The sequence below is a fragment of the Trachurus japonicus genome, chromosome 9 (assembly GCF_045865225.1).
Source record: "Trachurus japonicus isolate A0001 chromosome 9, Traja_1.0".
NCBI classification, from domain to species: Eukaryota; Metazoa; Chordata; class Actinopteri; order Carangiformes; family Carangidae; genus Trachurus; species Trachurus japonicus.
The window spans coordinates 21,605,655-21,627,532 of record NC_140915.1 but is presented as its reverse complement, the minus strand read 5'-3'; the positions used below and the strand labels follow the sequence as shown (position 1 = coordinate 21,627,532).

Below are 21,878 nucleotides of genomic sequence, written 5' to 3'. Positions count from 1 at the left end.
AAAGCGTATAGTTGATCTGAATATTTGAAATTCACTTTGATAGTAAGTGTCAATGTTCATATCAAACCACTAACTTCAAGTTTGCACCTGAAGAGTATCAGCTCCATTCAGGTGAATGCTGAGGGCACTAGGGCACCACCCCACCTCACTCCATACTCCACTACAAAAAATAACTAGTCTTTTTCTTCTTCTTTTTTAAATGAGATTACAAGTATAGTTTTTGAGGGAAATATGAAACTGCAATAAAATGTGGATTAAAAAAAAGAAATAATATGATACAAACAGACAAAACCGACAGCTGTCTGTAAGTTGTCTAACTTTTTAGCATTGTTAACGATAAATATAGAAGGTGGATGCAGCACAGCAGCCAGACGAGAGGATTTCACCGGCTACCAACCCTTTATTGTTTATAAACTTCACTCAGTATTTTGATGCCAGGAACGTTTGTTAAGAAACAGCCCTCCTTCCCCAGAGAAAAGGACACCACTCTAACTAATTGTGCACTGAAAATGTCAAGTTTATTAATGGGAGCAGACCATCACTTTACAGAAACCAGAAAGGTACCCATGGTGAAACTATCCAGCAAAATAGCTTCCCAATAGCTTCCTCTCCAGTCATCTGACTGTTCCCGATTTTGGCCGCTAGATGGCAACACGGAAACACACTGGTCATGAACTCGATTGCTGTGGGAGTCACAGCACACACTTTACCAGTTCAGGGCCTCACACAAACAGCTAAAAGCTCTGCACTGTGCATGAACATCGATCATATATTTTATTATGCATTTATTTTGACACTGGTTTGACTCTATAGTTGACATCCCAGGGCCGTTCGCTGCTCTTTCTCTTTAACAGTCCGTTAAGGTTGTTATCTATATTATAGTAACAGAGGTAATTGCATCTTGCCCACTAAATCCAATCATGATTTTGGGATGAGGATGATTGCCCGTGTGTATTTATCAGGCGGACTTCACTATCCCTTCCGCTGGACTGAAACTCTGTCATGTTTCTTCCTGCTGAAGATAAGAAAAGTCTCAACGAACACAGCTTCGTGTCACGCCCTTTCAACCTCACTGTTGTGTTCGGTGATCAGCTGCACTTTGCAAACAGCTGGATACTGTCCCCCAGCTGACCTGCTTGGCCCCACCCACTGCTCCGCAGACACCAGTCCTCAATTTCGTCAACAAAACAAGAAAACTGACGTTTGAAATAGTGGTATATATTGTAGTCAAAGTTACTTTTCAACATGTTATTTTTTTTGCTGCTGGTGACAAAAGTAGGAGACAATCAAAAGGCAAAGATGAGACCGGTACGTGCCGATATTTTTTTTTTTCTTTTTCTCCCCAGCTAATATGTGATTACAATCGCTGATTGTCCCGTTTGCCATGTCACAACAAACACTTTTTGTGAGCAGCGATAAAATCGGTGTCACCCAAGTGGCTGAGCTTCTGGTCCGCGTGCGTAATGGTGCGTCAAAGCGCCCTCTCCAAACATCCCGCGCGTTATCATCTATCTTGTTTGAAGCGAGCGCGCGGCAAAACAGTGCGGGTGAACACTCTTACGCCGTTTAAGACTACAGAACACCTTTTTCCGTCGACACTAACTTTGTGATATCAAATAAAGTGATATTCAGTAAAAGGTAAATAAAGTAAATCGAAGAGAACACAGGACCTGTTCTATACCCTGTTTAAGTCATAAAATTACACATCACACATCACACAAATTTTCAAAAAAGTATTTAGTTTATTGTTATTATATTTCCAGCATATTTCCATCAATAGCAGTTCACTCATTGCAGGCCACAGCAGATTGTGGCAAGAAAAGGTGTGTAAAACAGCAGATTCAATATTTTCCACTTTAGAAAAGCTGTTAAATAGCTCACGCAAACTCAAGTTCTTGGAATGAATGCAGAAGTTTAGTCCACACAGAGTTAAATGCCGCTTGAAACACTTATGGGCAGCATAGTGTTCAAAAGGAGAGGGTTCACTTCTTGGCAGCCTTGGCCCTGGTGGACTTAGCAACCCTGCGCTTGGCCTTCTTGGGACTCTTTGGCTTCTTGGTCTTCTTGGCTGCAACAGGCTTCTTGGCAACGGCCTTCTTGGCTTTCTTAGGACTCTTTGCCTTCCTCTTCTTCTTAGGTGACTTCTTGGCTGGGGTGCCACCTGCTTTCTTGGCTTTGGTCTTCTTGACCTTTTTGGCCTTAGGCTTCTTCTTCTTCACCACCTTCTTCTTTCGGGGTTTTGGGGCCTTCTTGTTCACCTTGAAGGACCCTTTGGTCTGTACCAGGGATTTGTTGGTCAACAAACGTTTGATGGCAACGCGGACCCTGGCTTTGTTCTTCACCACATCATATCCTCCCGCCTTCAGAGCCTTTTTCAGAGCTGGCAGGGAAATGCCACCGCGGTCTGAGGATGCAGCAACAGCCTTCAGTATCAGGGCAGACACCGTGGGACCTGTCTTCTTCTTGGATTTCTTCTTTGGAGATTTGGCCGCAGCCGGCGGGGGCAAAGCAACTGCTGCAGAAGACATTGTGATAGCACCGCTGTTGGGATCAGATGAGTAAGGTTCTCAGAGAGACGAGGACAGAGTGATATCTCTGCTTGCCCCCTCAACGAGGTCAGGGTTGATAAAGCCTTCATGAGAACCGTGTAGAGTGAGCCCTGCCACCAGTGCGCCTCTTCTCTGTCACTCAAACTTGATAAAGTTTGTGTTTTCTCCAGCTAGATTATTTTGTAAAAATGCTGTGCAAAATGTTGAATTTGAATATAAAAAGCACATCATGAGAACCAGGACGATCTCAACTATCTATATCCCTATTTTTATTTGGGGGATTGACAACAATTTGTTGTGCAGTTTCAAGTTGGTTGTTGTAAAGTGTAATTTGAGGTATGTATTTTGGACTTTTTAACAGGATTACACCCTCAAAACAATCAAGTACAGACTTTTAGACTTGGATATGGTTAAATTGTAATGTGTATGACATGCTGGGTGCAAAAGATAGTTTTATTTAAGCTGTTTTTGCCATTTTAATTAGCCTTAATATGACCAAAGAAACACAGTTCCTTTGTGGTCCCATTATAGACAGATCTCAACACATAAAATTTTCTGAAATGTAAAAGCATGGGCAGTTTCAATGAAAGCATAAGGGGATAAAATGTTACATGACCAAAATTAGGTTTTGTAATCAACATATTTACGTAGTAAAAATATTAATGTGGGCTACTGTATGTCTCTTTGTGGAGGGATCTGGACCTCAGCCAGTCTAAGAGTTATCAGCCTGAGGAGGGGTGACAAGAGAAACGAATTCAAGATTAATTTCCCGGGTCTTTTTGAACTTTAGACTCTTTGTGAAACCACTAGTGAGAGATAATGTCTCATTATTAGGCATATCTGTACATTTAAAACCATATTCCCTTTTTATTAAAGCAACAATCCATGGATTAACAACCAATTTAATCATTTTATCTAGGACATGATACCATAACAAAATGCAATAATTCCATTCCACACTTTTAACTTGTCATGTCCTCCGCATATACTGTAAATAGATTAATTAAAGTAAGTGCTAAAGAATCAGTGAAGCGGTATATAATACAACACTGAATATCATCTGTCTACTTTAGCTGAGTGCTTTTTTTTTTTTTTTTTGGAATGTTTGGAGCGGCTGACAGATGAATTTCCTTCGGGATTAATAAAGTATTTATCTATCTATCTATCTCAATATTCCTCTGATTGCCTTTCTTCAGTCAATTGTTTTGGGGTTGATGAACAATCATGCTTTAATGTACCGTTAACTAGTTTAATGTAACATTGAAGACTCTTAGAACTATGATGTTGAGTCAGATTTCAAACAAACTACATCTTGTAAACATTTTATGCTCTTTTAAATAGTTGTAAGAAATGTAATTTTGATGACATTACAGATATTTTCACATATGTTTCTATGATGAAAAATCTGTATTTTTTGTGAATCTTGTTAATATCATTATATATTCATTTTGATTTGATGAGAACATTCCTTTAACATTGGTAGAAACCACAAAGATTTTTTATATGATTTTGAATTGCATTTGGATGACGCTGAACTGGAAAAATTGCCCTAAAACATGGTTCAACAGGAAAAATTGCCCTAAAACATGGTTCAGCATCTGGGTTACACTTTGATATTGTTCGTTTTAACCTGGAGATGATTATAAGGCACGTGGGCAGGAATATCAGTACTGTATCGTTTATATGACTGTTTCCAAAGTACTTGAATAAACTGCTGGAACCACACAGATAAAATGTGTGTCTGGGGGTAAAGATTGCCAAGTGTAGTCTGCCTTCTGTAGTGCACTGATAGCGCCTCCTCCTGTTACACACAAACACACACATGGACCTGCACACAAGCACACAACATGTATTACGTCAATGTTAAAGTGAATTGAAAAAAAATTCAGTGTTTTGTATTTTTTTGTTTTTTTGATAGCTTGTCAGTGAAAGTAGCTTGAACAAAATATCTGTTTATGATGAGTGTAGAAACTTGAAACCTATAGTCTTAACATGGAGTAGAGTGGAAAACAGAGGATGAAGCAAACACCTTACATCAAATGAAACTGGACCAGTGGGAGAAACTCCCCGACATAAACAGGCCTTTAGGTTATGTATGTGTGCAGCTTGGATTTTATTTTTATTTTCATTTTTTTTATCTGATTTTATTTTATTTTCAGAACTTAAATTACAGTCATGCATGTAAACATACATTAAAAAAAGTAGTGGTCTGAGCTGTTGAGACAAGTAAGTAGAAATTTGATGAGAAATGGCAAGAAAAGAATAAAACAAATCAAAAACAAAAATTAAACAGAAAGAAAAATAGAAAGCAATGACATATCAACAGATGAAGTATGTGTCCTGGCATATTAAATAAAATTACTTAGCATCGGTCAGCTCAGTCAGGGACTGTCTAGGCCAATGCACCCTTTGCCCTCTGGATGATTTCACTTAGATCCTTTGGCAGATAATCCATCAGAGGCCGCCATGTGTCCAGAAAAATGTCGTCATTGGAGACCTGAGTCTCTCCATAGGAAAGAAACCTCAAAAATGTTCTTTGAACCATTGAGGGGTAAGAGGTTTCTCACCGAAGCCAAAAATAAGAGTTTGTCTAAATTTTTTAGCATCCTAAGGTGGCATCCCCATCTTGGATTTTATATTGATAATGTGATCGACATATTTTCACCGTAACTCAAACTTTCACTTCCTGTTCTTGTTGATTACTTGGCTACAGGGACTTTTAGTGGAAAAGACAAGGGAAAGGAAAAGGGACGAGCAGCTTTTACATTTTGTTAAACTTACATATAGAACTAGCCTATAAATGAGTCAAAGGATTAAATAACCAGAATTTAGCCTGTAAGACTGGGCGTCCTCTACTAATGGAAAATCTCCAACCAACCCCATGTTGAAGCCGTGTTAATAAAACCATTGTTTTGCAGCACTAAAATCACACTGGGATTCATCCCCCAGGCCTGTCTTGTAAATTCAATGTGGGAAGAATTCCCGTCATTGCTTGTGACTGCTGATGAGCAGAAGATTTATCATTCAGAGACGTTTTGAATCCACACATTCATGACAATTTCACGGTTCCTCAGAAACTGATTCAATTACAGTAATATGTGGACCTACACAGTATGTTTATGGTAACAATCGAGTCATAAATAAGAGCAAGAGTAGCGCTTTGTTGTGTATTGGACACGTTTATCCAGAATTACGCGTCAGAATAACAGTTTTACTTTTATTCGACTCTTTTTTGTTTCTGTGTGGGGGGGTTTCCACGCTGCTGCTCTGTGGGAGCGCAGTGTACCGTGATGTGCTGTGGCTCTCCAGCTGAGGGGACTGTTGGACCTGCTCAGTCACATCACTCTCCTCCCCAAAGCATGTGACCATGTGATCACATTCACCGCAGCCAGGCGAAGTAAAAGAACTTGTGACCCGAACGAGCAGCGTCGGCGGCGGCGGAAGGAGAAAGAGAGACTCGGCGGCTCAACCAGAATAAAAACCGCAGCACAGCGATTCCTCAGTTCTCTCCTTCAATCTCATCACTTTACCTCACGTCAACATGGACTGCGGGATCTTCACATCCAAGACCATCCTCCTCTTCCTCAGCTTGGTATTTTGGGTAAGTCGTGGTCCCATTTCCATACCTGTGAATGTTTCATCTTTGTAACGAAACCCACTGCAAGGAGAACGGCGATGTGTTTGGTGTTTTGTTTTGTTTTTAATCTGTAAATGATCGTTACTTGCCCTTTAGGAGCTCGGTGTGTTTTCAGGACTGCGTTTTACAAAATCAGAGTTGAGAGTTGATAAACCACCCTGAGAGCCTGCAGCCTCATCACCATACTGTACTTCCTCATTTTAACTGCTCCTCAGTGTTGCTCCTATTCGTACAGTTTCTTTTTAAACGCTGACTTATTCCTTCAAGTGTCTGAGTAACAGTATTTATTAGGGCTAAACAGAAGTCTGGGAGTTCAGGGGAGCAGAGATTTACTGACTGACTAAAGAGATACTGTATCTGTTTGACTCCTTGTGGTGTATCTACTGCCTTCTCTGTGATCTACAATGATAGGGAGGAAAGGAAGTTAGTGGCCTTCTTATGAGTGACTCCTGACCAGAACATTGTATCTGGCCTCTTGTCAAAGTAAACTCCAAATTTGTATATTGTTGGCTTGCAATTCAACATGTCTCTCCTCATGTGGCCTCTGGTGGTTATCCTTTTTTGCTGAGAGCAAATGGGGATTGAAGGGGGACCAACTCAGCCTCCCAGCCTGTTTGTGGCTGATGTGTGTGTAATTAGATTTTTGTGGAATAAAACTGCCCTGTGTGTTTATTTGCAAGGGAAACCAGAGGCACAGTTTATCTTTTCAATTCAGGTATTCACGTGGACTTTTTGGAACTTCCTTATTTTCTATCTTCTTTCCAATGTGGTGCATCACCTTCCTCTTTCTCTTCATGTTCCGCTTGACATTTGAAACTCGCCATTTTCTGGTTTATAGCTTATAGAGTTTGTTTGGTGAGTTTGTGCTGAACTGTTTCTACTGTTGGTAGGGTTTACTGCATAGCAAAATTTCAATAGAGACACCTCTTGTTTGTGAACCACAAAACTCAAAAGTTCACACATCTTGTCTCACTGCAGCAGTTCAGCTGTGTTGTCTGTCACGCCTGCAGATGGTTCATATAGAATTTGGGGCAAACTTTGTTTGTCCAGCGCAGGAACAAACCAATTCCATCACAGCAAAACAGTAATCATTTGCCACTGATTTGTTGTGCAGCTGTGTGATTTAGATGACTTTAAACAAGATTAACTTTAACCATGACATAGAAGAGACTTTAATTTTTCTTTTTTTTATTCTTCAAAAAAAATTCAAGCAGCATATCAGCGTCTGCCTGGTCTGCTGCCAGGACTGTCTGTAGGAAATCATATTACCCAGTTAAACACAGAACAAGTCTTTTGAAAATCCCAGTTCCAAAAGGTCTTTTGTTGTGAATTTATTGATTGGCCTCACAATTGATCCAGTGGTGCCACATAAAACATTGTTTCTTTCTAGTCTAAAATTCAATCAGTTTATGTGGCTAATTGTGTAATGGAAGTGTTTTTCTAAACAATTTGGGTGATTTATGAAGGAAGTCAAAAGTTTAAAACGTCATGTTCTGAATGTGTGGAAGCACATGAGCCGAAACGTCACTGCTGCTTTCTTTCCCAGTCGGCTATATTTACTTCATGGCTGCCCCTTGAACCTGCTCTGAGGTGCGGTGCCATTACAGAACATTTAATGTGCTGGGACCCACTTAATAAACGATGGCCTCAGACCAAGAAACATCGCCCCAATGGTTTCTCACATTCCACAGAGGTGGCATCGTGGATGGGCGCTATACGTGTGTTGTGTAAGCGTCTTTGTGCTGTTTCTTAGGCACAAGATCAGAGTTTCTGGGAAGATTAGGAGTGAGCTACGGGGCTAGCGGGGGGAGGTAGACTCACTACTCCCTACACAGTTGATCCCGTGACTATGGAGTGATTATGAGGAGTGAGTCATGGGGCTGAACTGAGGGATGAATTATTGTTAGGCAGCACAAAACACACATTCTCACATATGAACAAACTCCACACCATGTATGACTCATGCCATCAGAGGGGAAGTGATAGTACTGGAAATTACACATACTATGAAGGGGGATTTCTGATTATTATTATTTATTTTTTAAACTAATAGCGTTTTTATTTTCTCCTCAAACTTTGCAATGGAAAATTCAGCTAGTCACATATTTTCTTGTTCTCATATTGTCACTGTATATCAACAGGAGTTACACAGATGGATATATTTGAGTGTGGTCTTATGTGCAGGTTACAACCTGAAGGGTCATTCATGTAACATCCATCACTCAGCAGTTGTTTTCAACTTTTGGCCCCTTTTTTTCAGCCAACATGAGTCTCACCTCATGAGTACGTGTCAAAGGGCAAGAGGAAGTCAGGAGGGCTGATAATGAAATAAATCTATAACAGCCATTGTTTTCTCAACAATTGTCTCTGTTCTTCAAGTCTTTGTTGTGCGGACCCCATAGGGTGTTGTGTTTTTTAGACCACATAGTTAAACAGATGCACAAAGCAGAATAAACAAAGTCATTATTTTAGAAAAACGTGATTATCTGTTGTGCAATTATTGTCACGGTAACTTTAGCCTGTATTGTGTACAGAATTAGAGCGTGTCTTATGACTGTCCAGCTCACCACTGGAGCATGACTCCATCACAACAGAAGTCGTGATGGTAATGTGACTTGATGCTTAAACCATATCTAATTCCACTAGGACAAACCACCAGTGACCTGACAGCCTATGTTCATCATATGAGGTCATATCAGATAATGTAATTAGAGCAAATCCCTATGTGCTCTGCCTGGAAGTGTTGCTCTTACTTTATATCACTGGTATTCATGATAAAAGGGAGGCTGTTATTATCGCTCTTATCTTTTCTACCTTTAGAAAAGGAAATGTAATATTTCAGAATGATATTCAACGTGCTATGTTTTAACTACCAAGACAAGAACCAACTGACTGATGTTTCAGTATTTATGAGTTTAGGGTTAAAAACTGCTCTTTACCATCAGTTTTCCTATTCATTGTACAGAATATGAACAAGATGCATTCAACTGGAACAAAGAGAGAGAGGGTGGGGGGGGACTAGGATCATGTGACAAATCCCTTAAGTTGTATCAGTATGTGTTTGCCTCTGCAGCACTTTGCAAATTTAAATGCAAATATTTCCAGCTTTTCTGCAAAAGTGGAAGATGCATTACTTTGTGACTGCACAGATCTAAATGACTGGAGTAGAAATTGTTTACTGTACAATGTTGTGTAATTAAACAATGTCAGCAGACAAAAGCACTGTGATTAACACTGTCCGATTGTGTTAATCTCAGGGGGATGTTTATCTTTGTGTTGATACCCAAAATTAGATTATAATGCAAAGTAATAAAAAGTGGGAAAACAAGTGATCATCATTATGTCATCATCATGTAACTAATGACTGATTCCGGCCTGTACGTGAACATGGTAACATACTATAACTGTAGCTCACTAGTCAATTGCTGATGTTTCCTTCTCCCCGCAGGCTGCAGGAGCTGTGTTGGCCTACGTTGGAGCCTATGTGATCAAGAGCTATGACAACTTTGACAGTTTCATTCAGGACAAGTACACGCTTGTACCAGCAGCCATCATCATCGGCATCAGCGTGGTGATGTTCCTCTTTGGTCTGTTGGGATGCTGCTCCACCATCAGAGAGTCCAAATTCGGCCTCACCTTTGTAAGTGTGTGTGTGTGTGTGTGTGTGTGTGTGTGTGAGAGAGAGAGAGACAGAGACGGAGGTGAAGTGTAGGCTATGATTCAGTCATTACTTGACTTGTCTTTCCCGGTCTGAATTTGACTCCAACAGGGAACATTTGAGTGCAAATGTTTATTTTCAGTTGCACTTTTCAGTTCACTTCACTTCTATTTTTTTTTAAAACAAATCTCTGAACAACTTCTCATTTTCTTTTGTTCTCCAGTTCTTCCTGATCATCATGGCAATCTTTGCAGCTGAAGTCACTGCTTTGGTATTTAGCTTCATCTACCAGGGCAAGGTGAGTAACAGATGCAGCAGACTATAAAATACATTAAGATATATTTAATCTGCATCACTGTAAATCTGCTTTGGCACACTTATATACTGTGTGAGCCCATTAGCAAAGCACCTGACTGCATACATTGTGTTTTTTTTTTCTGCTCCCGTCTCTATTCAGATAAGCGGAGACCTGGAGCGGTCTATGAACGAAACCTTTGCGAAATATGACGGACAGGGCTCTGAGACCAAGGGTGTGGACTACCTTCAGACGCAGGTTGGTGTCGCGTTCTGCTGCACATAAATAGTTTGCCCAGTTTAGGTTTCTCACTTGAACTTTCACTTCTCTGCTTCACCTGCTTTCTTTCTCGCTTGATGGCTTGCTTTCAGTTCCCTCTCTTGTTGTTCTGCCCTCGTCAAAGAGTCCCCTTCTTATCCTAGGCAGACAGATAACTCATTCACGCACTGTCGTTGATGTCAGTCGGTTTTATTCTTCACCACTGATTTACAGTGACAGCATAGGAATAGGTAAAACTGAAATTGAAAATAACAAAAATACACAATTATTGTACAGATCTCACCAACATACACAATATTAGCGCATTTGGCTAACAGAGCTAGCTAACACAGCTAGCTAAGAACAGCTAAGAAGCAATTCACATATGAACTGACTATTTTACTAAACATTAATTAACATCTGCATGAAACATAAACATTTTCATAATTATGAGCGCCTTATTTCAAGTTACTTACAGACAATGCCTCGATTAACGCCCCAAGAAAGGTGAATGTAGACTGTCCCCGTGCTCAGCTCCACAATGTGCTCATGAAAACAGAAAATTCAAGATGGCCGCCTACATAAAACTAAAAGCATAGCATGAGGCCCACACAAAAACTAGCACCACCTAGTGGCTGCAATAATAAATAAATTGTTGGTTTCACCAGGGTCAGAACACTCCCCGCCTGGTGTCTGAAAGATGCCACCATTAACAACAGAATTAAGTAAAGAACTAAAACATGAAGCCTACTCGGCATCAGCAGAGAGGAGTAGGACAGTCTCTGAGACTGGGCGTAGAAAGGTTTTGCATGAACCATCCTTGGCTGTCTTGACCTCCACCTTCCTGACCTTACCGTCTGCGCTGGGGAATGTCTTGACGATGACACCCATGGGCCAGTCGTTCCTCTTTGCTTGGTGGTCCTTAGGAGCACGACGTCGCCCTCGCAAAGGTTACTCTCTTCCTTTAGCCATTTCCTACGTCTCTGCAAGGTAGGTAGATACTCTGTCCTCCAGCGATGCCAAAAGGTGTCAGCGAGACTTTGCACCTGTCTCCATTGCTTGCTGTATAGATCCTTCTCATCAAAATGGCCTTGGGGAGCAGGAAGTGCACCGATCTTCTGTGTGAGAAGTGTTGCTGGTGTTAGGATAAAGGGCGAATCTGGATCTGTGGATACAGGAACCAATGGGCGAGCGTTCACGATGGCTGAGACTTCGGCCATGAATGTGGTCAAGACTTCGTGGGTGAGTTTAGCTGGGCCGACCTTTAACATCATCGAGTCCAGGATGCGCCTTGTGAGACCTATCAAGCGCTCCCAGCTTCCCCCATATGTGACGAGTGTGGAGGGTTGAAGATCCACTTGCACCCAGTGTCGCTCAGATATTCCTGCAACCCCTTATCACTGTTCATCGACTCCATCTGCAGCTCACTGCAGGCCCCACAAAATTCGTCCCACAATCGGACCTTATCTGTTTGGCAGGTCCTCTGATCGAGAAGAACCGTCGCAGAGCATTTATGAAAGCTGGAGGAGTCCATCGACTCGATGACTTCAATATGTATGGCCTGGTGCTCATACATGTAAAAAGCACTGCCCACCGTTTGCTGCTTGCTACTCCTCCCCTGGTGGCGCCTTGCCACAACTGTCCACGGTCCAAAGACATCCAAACCTACAAATGAGAAAGGTGGGTCGGAACTGACGGTCGCCTGGTAGGTCGGACATCTTCTGAGTTCTCTATTTTTCTCCGTAGTCTTCGACACGTGACGCAGTGATGGAGGACGCTGGAGACGCGTCGTTTCCCACCAATTATCCACAGACCCGCCGCTCTCAAAGCACCCTCGGTGATATGACGCCCCTGGTGCTGAACCTGCTCGTGACAATGCCGGATGAGCAGGGTAGTGACATGGCTCTGTCTGGGAAGGATCAATGGGCTGACTACATCTTTGTCTAGGTTTGCTTGGGACAAGCGTCCTCCAATCCTGAGAAGCCCAGAAGCATCAATGTAGGGACACAGGCTGTGGAGTGGGCTTCGCTTTGGAATGTCAATTCCCTCCCTGATACATTCAAATGTCTCTTTGAAGGCATCTTGCTGCACAGCACGTACTATAATGGTTCTTGCTTGATCCAAGTCTTTGGAACAGGGGCTTCCATGGATGTGCCAACCCTTGCAGCTGCTACCTTGCTTGAAGGAGTTGGCGACATGTGCCAGTCTTGCAACTGCACGCCTTAGCGACCGCCAAGTGGAGAACCTGTCGAAGCGCTTGGGGTCCAATACATCACTGGTGACGCTGGTGGCATGACATGTGATCTGTGGGCGGATGTCAACATCAGAGCTCGGGTCCACCAAGACAAAGGAAGTGGGAGAACTTTCACGTTCAGCTGACCCCAACAGGAATGCTGGACCAGACAGCCATGTGGTGCGAGTCAGACTGCCTGCCGGGACTGATCGCGAGGCATGGTCGGCTGGGTTCTCACTTGTGGGGACATACTTCCACTGCTCTGGGCTGGTTGACCTCCTGATGCGTTGCACCCCTGTTGTTGACATACACATAAAATCGTCTGGATTCATTGTGAATGTACCCTAAGACTACTTTGCTTTCAGAATAGAATGTCACTGCATCGAACACCATGTCCCATCTCATCCACTATTGTGTCTGCTATTTCTACGGCCAAAACGGCCGCGCACAGCTCAAGCCTTGGGACGGTTGTTTCAGGACGAGGGGCGAGCTTCGCCTTGCCTAGTACGAAGCCAACGTCTGTGTTATTGCTTGCATCGGTTGTCCGCAAGTAGGCTACAGCAGCAATAGCAGTTGTAGATGCATCGCAGAAAACACACAACTCCTTACTCTGAGCCTGACTGAGAGAGGCCGAGGTGTATTGGCGTGGTATCTTGACCTGTTCAAGCTCCTTTAGTGAGTCTTTCCACATCTTCCATTCTCTGTACTTCTCCTCCGGAAGAGGATCATCCCAGTCGCCGGTCTCTGAAGCGAGCTCCCTGAGTAAAGACCTTCCCTGGATGCTTACTGGGGCAGCGAATCCTAGCGGGTCAAACAGGCTGTTCACAGTAGACAGGACCCCGCGCCTTGTGTATGGCTTTTCAGCCTCTGACACTTTGAAAGTGAACATGTCTTCCGAAATGTCCCAGCTCACCCCTAAGCTTCTCTGCATGGGAGGGAGGTCTGCGTCGAGATCCAGGTCTTTTAACCCCTTTGCCAGGTCTTCTGGAGGAAACGCCCTCATGACGTTGACCTTGTTTGAGAGGATTTTATGAAGCCGCAAGTTGGAAAGAGCTAACATGTCTTGTGTGTTCTGGAGAAGGGTGATAGCTTCCCCCTCCGTGGGAAGCGACACTAGACCATCGTCGACATAAAAGTTCCTCTCAACAAACAGCCGTGCCTCGGATCCGTAGTCTCCTTCTCCCTCCATGGCAGCACGCCTGAGCCCATATATAGCCACAGATGGCGATGGGCTATTGCCAAAGACGTGAACGCGCATCCTAAATTCCACAACGTCACCATCGAGGTCGTGATTGTGGTACCAGAGGAACCGCAGGAAGTTCCGATGATCTTCACGCACCACAAAGCAATGGAACATCTGCTGTATGTCGGTCGTCACGGCTACTGGCTCCCTCCTAAACCGCAGCAACACTCCAAGCAGGGTGTTGTTCATGTTTGGGCCGGTGAGGAGGACATCGTTAAGGGACACACCGTGGTGTCTGGCGCTGGAGTCGAATACCACCCTTATCTGTTGGGGTTTCTGAGGATGATACACCCCAAGAAAGGTAGGTACCAGCACTCCCCATCAGATAGTAAGGGTGGAGCCACTTCAGCGTGTCCATTTTCGAAGAGCTTGTTCATGAAATCAATAAAATGTGCCTTCCTCTCTGGGTGTTTCCTAAGCGAACGAGTCAGTGTGATGAGACGATGGCTTGCCTGTTCGCGATTATTAGGGAGCCGCTGACGTGGACTGCGAAACGGCAGTGGGGCGACCCAGCTGTTCGAATCGTCCTGCTGAATCTCCTCTTCCATAATCCTCAGGAAGGCAAGGTCTTCCATGGAAGGAGCTGTTTTGTCGTCATCTTTTGTGTGGTGAAAAACAGATTCGCTCATGAGACCCGTTAAACCACTTGCCAGGATTGCTCGTTCCAAGTTTGAGGTAAGAGGATTAGGAAGCCGAGAGGTGTGGCTGATGTTCTCCTTGACATCAATCTTGTTGAGGCAAGGACTCAATAAACTTGAACGTCCGTTCTCAAGTATGTAGGTTCTGCATGCGTTCACAGGTGAAGGTTGGTGTGCACCATTTATGCAGACATCTCCTATTATCACCCAGCCAAGGGCCAATCGGTGCGCAAAGGGGGCGCGAGCAGGGACGTTACGTTGTTCCAGAACCTTGTGCGCTTGAATGATGTCCCTTCCTAAAAGGAGCAAGATCTTGGCCTTGGGGTCGAGAGATGGTATTTTGGAGGCTAGGTCCCTCAGGTGCGGATGATACTTCACAACCGATGGGGTGGGGATCTCCGCCCTATTATCAGGTAGCTGGTCACACTCAATAAGTGTAGGGAGAACTAGACTGGTCCTCTCATCGGCGGATTCCACAATGAAACCTTTTGCCCTTCGACCAGAAGTCTCCGACACTCCTGCACACGTCCTGAGAGTGTAAGGGGCGTCGTCGTCATCTATGCCGAACATCTCAAAGAAGGCTGACCTGGCCAAAGACCTATTACTCTGGTCGTCTAGAATGGCGTATGCTCTCGTCTTCTCTTCCGGCTGGCCTTCAGGATATACATAGACGAGACAGATTTTGGCACAGGATTTCCCCGTAGCGCTATCTCCACAGACCTCTGTGCAAGTTGAGGTGGTGACTGAAGAAGAGGAAAACTCCTCCTCCCCGCCATGCTGTTCAGAGGGGCTAGAGACTCGTCTGCCAGACCAGGGCGCCGGTCCAATATGAAGGGCTGCGATATGCCTAACACTGTCGCACTCCGAGCACTTAATGACAGCCTTGCAGTCCTTCGCTTGGTGAGAGGTTGAGGAACAGCAGCGAAAACATATACCGTTTTCCCTCAGGAATGTCTTGCGCTCCTCCAGAGGCTTCTCTCTGAAAGCTCTACACCTGTGCAGGGGTGTGGTTTTTTATGTATTGGACATTGCTTGTTGGTGTTATCCAATCCTTTGACCTCATGCTCATGTTGAATATTGTCCACTTCTGTTCTATGCACCGTGATAGGGGTTCTTGACGTTCTCATCGAGAATTTCTCTCCCTTAGGTGACCAGCTGCTGGGGGTAGGAGTGATGAAGCTCGGGTCATTTCTCATCCTTGCTTCTTCACGAACGAAACAGGAGATGAAGACAGAAAAAGGTGGGAAGGTGACATGATATTGTTGTTTATATCTTGTGCCATGCACCATCCATTTCTCTTGAAGACTGCTAGGCAGTTTCTCCAAAATTGGGTTAATGCCACGTGCGGTGTCGAGGTAGGCTAGAGCTGGTAAGTAACCCTCCTCTTTAGCCGCTTCCACTTCAAGGAGGAGATCACCTAACTCTCGTAGTCGTTGATTGTCTCTATTAGAAACCCTGGGAAACGTTCAAGCTTGTTGAAGAGAGAGCTGATTCCATCGCCTCTGCAGAACCGTAGCACTCCTCCAACTTTCCCAGACCATACTGAGGGCCACTGCAGGATGTCTGATATTAACTGATCTCACTCTCTTCGCATGCTCAGCAGATTCTGGTCCTAGCCACTTGATCAGGAGATCGAGTTCCTCACTGGCCTTCAGGTCAAGGTCTTCAGTGGCGTTGGAGAAGGTGGACTTCCAAGCCCAGTAACTTTCAGGTTTGTCATTGAATTTTGTGAGACCAGCTGTAAGTAGGTCACGCCGAGCTAAGAACTTTGCTAAGTCTGATATGTTGTGACTGGGGGTCACCAGACACATGTGATCTTCCCCGTGGAACTGGTTGTTATCCTGTGTGTTGTCTCTGGGTGCCCATACCTCTTAGACTCGGGAGCCGACTGTGGTGTGGTCCAATCACTCTCTCTTTTTGGCCTGAAATGATCCAGCGAGCGTCTCCACGAAGAAGCTGCTTCGCCAGGAGTAGAGACTTTACAAGATGAAGGCTCCATCCCACGTTGCCTATGAACAGGTTTGTCACGTGGTGGTGAGTCATCACGTGGCTTGTAGTTTATAGCGCTTGAGGGAGTCAATTCAAACCCAGTATCCAACTGGGGGTTGTCTGATGACTGGAGGTTTGTGAGTGTAAGCACGCTGCTCCTGAACATACTTCTCAGTTCTCTCAGTCTTTGTGTGGACTGAGCCTTGGTCAATGTCACCAACTCCCGACAATTCCTCAATGACTTCTGGATCCATGACTGCTTCAAAGGACAGTAGCTTCAGCTAAAGCGGCCTTAGCCTCTTTCTCCTGCTTGATGGCTTCCAGAGTGGCGTCGAGCCGTGTCTCCTCTACCTTCAGCTCAGCTATCTTTACTTTCACTGCAATTTCCTTTTGTGCGTAGTATGCTTTGGCACATGCTGCTTCAGCTCTGGCGCGTGCCTCTATTGCAACCATGCTAGCAGCAGATCTATCAGAGCGTTTAGATGTCTTCGATGATTTCGATGATTTTGAAGATTTTGATGAGCGTGACCACTCTGATCTTGTTTCATAACCTTTTTCTTTCTCAGCTGACATCTTTGCTGTGATAGTTGGAGTTGAGTGAGCTGAATCTAATCCACCGTATGGTTGTCTTTTTACTGTTCTGCCCTCGTCAAAGAGTCCCCTTCTTATCCTAGGCAGACAGATAACTCATTCACACACTGTCGTTGATGTCAGTCGGTTTTATTCTTCACCACTGATTTACAGTGACAGCATAGGAATAGGTAAAACTGAAATTGAAAATAACAAAAATACACAATTATTGTACAGACCTCACCAACATACACAATATTAGCGCATTTGGCTAATAGAGCTAGCTAACACAGCTAGCTAAGAACAGCTAAGTAGCAATTCACATATGAACTGACTATTTTACTAAATATTAATTAACATCTGCATGAAACATCAACATTTTCATAATTATGAGCGCCTTATTTCAAGTTACTTACAGACAATGCCTCGATTAACGCCCCAAGAAAGGTGAATGTAGACTGTCCCCGTGCTCAGCTCCACAATGTGCTCATGAAAACAGAAAATTCAAGATGGCCGCCTACATAAAACTAAAGGCATAGCATGAGGCCCACACAAAAACTAGCACCACCTAGTGGCTGCAATAATAAATAAATTGTTGGTTTCACCAGGGTCAGAACACTTGTTGTTTCATTCTTTCCTTTCCACCCCCTTAAAGTATTTTCTGTCTCTTTAAAAAAAAGAGAAGCAAAGAATCCTATACTGACAACAGCTAAAACACAGTTTACTGTTTACATTGATAACTAGCCAGTTGGAGACTGTCTATATTGTTAGAGCTTAAAAATAACTCATACTATTATGATAATAATTCAAGATCATATAAATGAATGTAATGTGAAAACTCAATATTAGAAAGGTAAAAAGTAAAAAGCACTGTATATATGTGTCAATGAATATGGTCAACTGTGACATGTGGTTTATTGTTCAGTAGTACAGAGAAATGAAAAAAGCACGAAGCTGTTCACAAACAGGCCGACATAACTAGATCGACCACATTCACACCTCTGGGCCTGTCACACATATTTGTTGCACATGGAAGAAGCTGTTCACAGAAGTAGAACTTAGAGCAGGTTAATGTGCATGTCCAAAAATAAACAAGACTTCAACCATCCCTAAATAACTTGCTGTATCATAATCCACTTTACCATATTCTTTAGACTGATGTAGATGAATATGTCGTTTTTTTCATTCTTCCTTGGTTGTCATAACCTTTCCATTCTCTCTTTGCAGTTGCAGTGCTGCGGAGTTAAGAATGCCACCAGCTGGGCCAGCACAGCCTGGTTCAGCAGCCACAACAACACAGTGCCCCTGTCCTGCTGTAAGAACAGCACCTCACAGTGCACCGGCCGACTAGATCAACCAGACCTGCTTAACGTAGAGGTAAATCCCACAGAATTACACATGTGATTATGTCATTACTGTGTTCAGGATTGCAATCTGTTTATTTTGTATTTCCTCATAAATTATTTTAGTTCCATATGCAACTTACAGACCAGAATTATCTGACACTGAGAGATTGAATTGATTCAAAGACACATGTTTACATGGTTAATACATGTTAACTCACTGTACTGTATGTATTTAGGGTTGTGAGCCTAAGCTGACACGCCTCCTGCAGGATGTGTGGGGTTACGCCATGTTGGTCATTCTGGGCTTCGCAATCATCAAGGTAAGAGCAGGTGCAGTCAGTTCAGTAATTGTGAAAGTGCATCACTGTCAAACACGTGCAGCATTTTAACAAATATGTGCTGGTAAGCTGTGGATCTGATACTGGGGATAGAACAGCAGCCAGTGCAACAGATGGTGCATGTGAGCTACACATTATACATCTCCATATTGCACTGTTGTACCTTCCAATGCATGAATTTCCTAGGCAAGCAGTAGTTGTGTACTAGACCATGTCAGAGATGCAAAACAATCTGAGACACTGCTTAATGAGAATCGGAGTGAGGATTATCAGTCTTTGAATCCACTCCTCTGAAAGAACAGCAGTAGGTCTGTGGATGGCTACTTTTTGAACCAGAAATGGTACAAGTAGCATCCAGTGTGCCGTTTCAGTGTTTACATTCTTTGCTAATTCAATTATGCTTCTCAACGGGATCTTTCTATGAAAGCTGAATTCAGATGTGACCACAGGAAGATACCTCAGAGGGACAGTCTCTTTATTGTCCCAAAGGCTACTGCTACTTCTTGCTCTAATTCTGGCTCTTTCACAGTGGTCAAGTGCAGTCAATTTAAGCCTAACCTACTCAGATACAGCTACGTGTCATCTTTTATGTTCCTCTCCAGAAATAATGTGTTCTTGTAACCTAACACAGCCCCAGGGGATGTGTTTTTAAAAGATTATGTCTGATTAGCTTTTACTTCTCCTGTTGCAGTTCTTTGGGATGCTGAGCGTCTGTGTGATCACCTGTAAAACTGGCAGCCGGAGGAGTGGCTACCAGCCTCTCTATGCCTGAAACACCTCCTGAAACCAAACACCACCTCCTCATTCCAGTCCATTAGGTTTGCTGACCACTTGAGATTGGCAGGCATCCTTACTCTGCAGTTTACAGAGGCTTCCAGGTCAAACGTATACAAATCAAAGATTTACTTAAATAATGGAAAATACATACGAATGGAACATTTATCTTCTTGTAACATAACTCCTCAGACAAGATTGACATAAATGTAAAGTGGCTATGGTTTTTGAGTTAGTGTCTTATTTTCCTTTTGGAGATTTGTATGGTTAGAGGTCCTGAAGTTTCCTTTTTGGTTGTGCTGCCAAAGGTTTCTCTGCTGTCACGACCAAACTATGGCCAATCCTCTGACTTCACATAAACAATGACATAAGAAACCATCTGTTAAGCAGTATTTTGCTTGAGGACTTGCTTATCTGAAGCACCTTCTTGTTGCTAACGCGTGTCTGTAAACCTTGTGCGGCTGCAATGACATCACAGGAGAGAAAAGGTGACAGAAAAACTATTTTTGGACACTGAGACTTGTACTTTTAAATCTTGCCAAGCCTTCTCACTCTGCTGCATCATGTAGAATAGCTATTATTTTAAAGGACATTATTGTACTATGATGTGGGAGTACAAACAATATATTTAGCTTCTTGTGATTGTGAACAAAAGGATAGCAGTTTTATGCCTCATCTAGAAATATAATGTTTGTAGCCCACTGAAGGAATGAATACTATATACACGTATATATATATATATATATATAAATAATGATATGGTCAGTTTACTGTTGAATCAAGTTAAAGTTCTGCATAGTTATACTTTCGTTGTGTTTATGATGTTTCTAAATTAAAAAGGAAAATACAAAATAATTTTGAGTTTGGTGTAAATTTATCACATCCTTTTGTTGCTTTGTTTTCTATGTCTTACAATATTAATAGATCTTGATAGGGGGAAAAAAATCTGTTAAAAACAGAATAAAAAAAAAAGTTGTCTAATTCTATGCCAAAACAAATGTCTTCTCTTTTTTTTCAAACAGCAGGGTTTTTTTTTTTTTTTACAGGAGGCCTCTGGTAAAGGGTACACCTAATGTGACCCACGGTGGTTATCTCCCTCTCACCTCCTGACTCTGCTGATAAAGAGGCCCTTTAGTTTGGCACATACAGAAGATTGGAAGGTTTGTGTTACGTAAGCCTAAAAATTATAAATAAAATTATGAACTCATATCGAGGGGTGTAGTGGTCATCGATTATCACACAACACAGATTACAGGGTAGATCTAACTGATGAGGCAGCGACTAATTTCAACTATTAGTTTCATTCAGACTTAAATTGTCCTTTTACCGTTTTTTCATAAATGAAATCTAGCTCTGCAACAGCATTATTTTTTCTCAACCAGGCCAACCCAGAAATAACTGAATCCTTAACAACAATAATAATCCAGAGCTTTATTGCAGTTTTTTTTCTTTGGTATATTGAGTTGCAGCAACAAAGAAAATCCTGCAGGTGGTGGTAGAGAACCTGCTCTGAGTAAACTAGAGGTTGTGGTGGTTTATGGGCCCAAGAAACAAACTCTCTCTCTGCATTACGAAGGAAGTAGAGTATATAAGGAAATATTTTGTTGACAGTTATTATATTTTTATGTTGAAGGACAAATGCATATCAGATGTTTACATCACAGATGAATCCTTTATCAACACTTGTTTAGCTACACTACATTAACAAAACTGTCATAACTTATGTCTGGAGTTTTCAATTATCTGCCCTGTTTGTGATTAATATTTGTGTGTCTAAATGACCCTGACATCTTGTCTCAGTCTGTGTCCCTCTCATATCTCTGGACTGCATATCTTATTCTGTGCGTATCCTCACTGCTCCGGGCTGTGTTGGCATTCAGACACAGCGGGCCCTTTTCAGAGAGTGCTGTTGGCACACACATGGCAAGATAACCTTGTCAGCTCTGAGACCTGTGGTTCCTCCCTCCGTCTTTAAACTGTCTCTTTCTCCCGTCTCCCTTTCTCTCTCATGTCTCTTTATCTGTGCGTGAGTGTCAGGGGTGTCAGTTACTCAGCTCACCTTTTCTCTCGTCACTGCCTATTTCCTGTTTTGCATTAGAGGTGTGTTTGCATCTCTGCTCCCTACTGAGGCAGTTTCTGTTTTGTACTCTTGTTTTTCTCAACTTCCCTCACTCTGTAGTATCTCACATGTTCACCTCTGATATCAGACGGTGCAGCAAAGGAGATAAAGCCTTTTCTCAGTAATGCTACAGATACTGTGAGTAATATGAATCAGTCTGAACATGTGCTTTTTGAAATACAGTGTCTAAAACCAAGATTATGCTAAATTATTGGTTTCTGTCTGTTCTGG

At 42.9% G+C, this 21,878-nt stretch overlaps 2 protein-coding genes across 2 annotated transcripts; one reads left to right on the top strand and one right to left on the bottom strand.

Moving 5' to 3' along the window:
• Positions 1-1,722: 1,722 nt before the first annotated feature.
• Positions 1,723-2,615, bottom strand: LOC146981394 (uncharacterized). Its single transcript, XM_085786544.1, has one exon. The coding sequence runs from the start codon at positions 2,526-2,528 to the stop codon at positions 1,983-1,985; it is 546 nt and encodes a 181-aa protein (XP_085642670.1). The 5' UTR covers positions 2,529-2,615; the 3' UTR covers positions 1,723-1,982.
• Positions 2,616-6,089: 3,474 nt separating this feature from the next.
• On the top strand, positions 6,090-20,383 carry tspan36 (tetraspanin 36). Its single transcript, XM_085786543.1, has 7 exons — positions 6,090-6,150; positions 9,635-9,826; positions 10,068-10,142; positions 10,302-10,397; positions 18,298-18,447; positions 18,653-18,736; positions 19,446-20,383. The coding sequence occupies exons 1-7, from the start codon at positions 6,091-6,093 to the stop codon at positions 19,524-19,526; spliced, it is 738 nt and encodes a 245-aa protein (XP_085642669.1). The 5' UTR covers position 6,090; the 3' UTR covers positions 19,527-20,383.
• Positions 20,384-21,878: the final 1,495 nt, after the last annotated feature.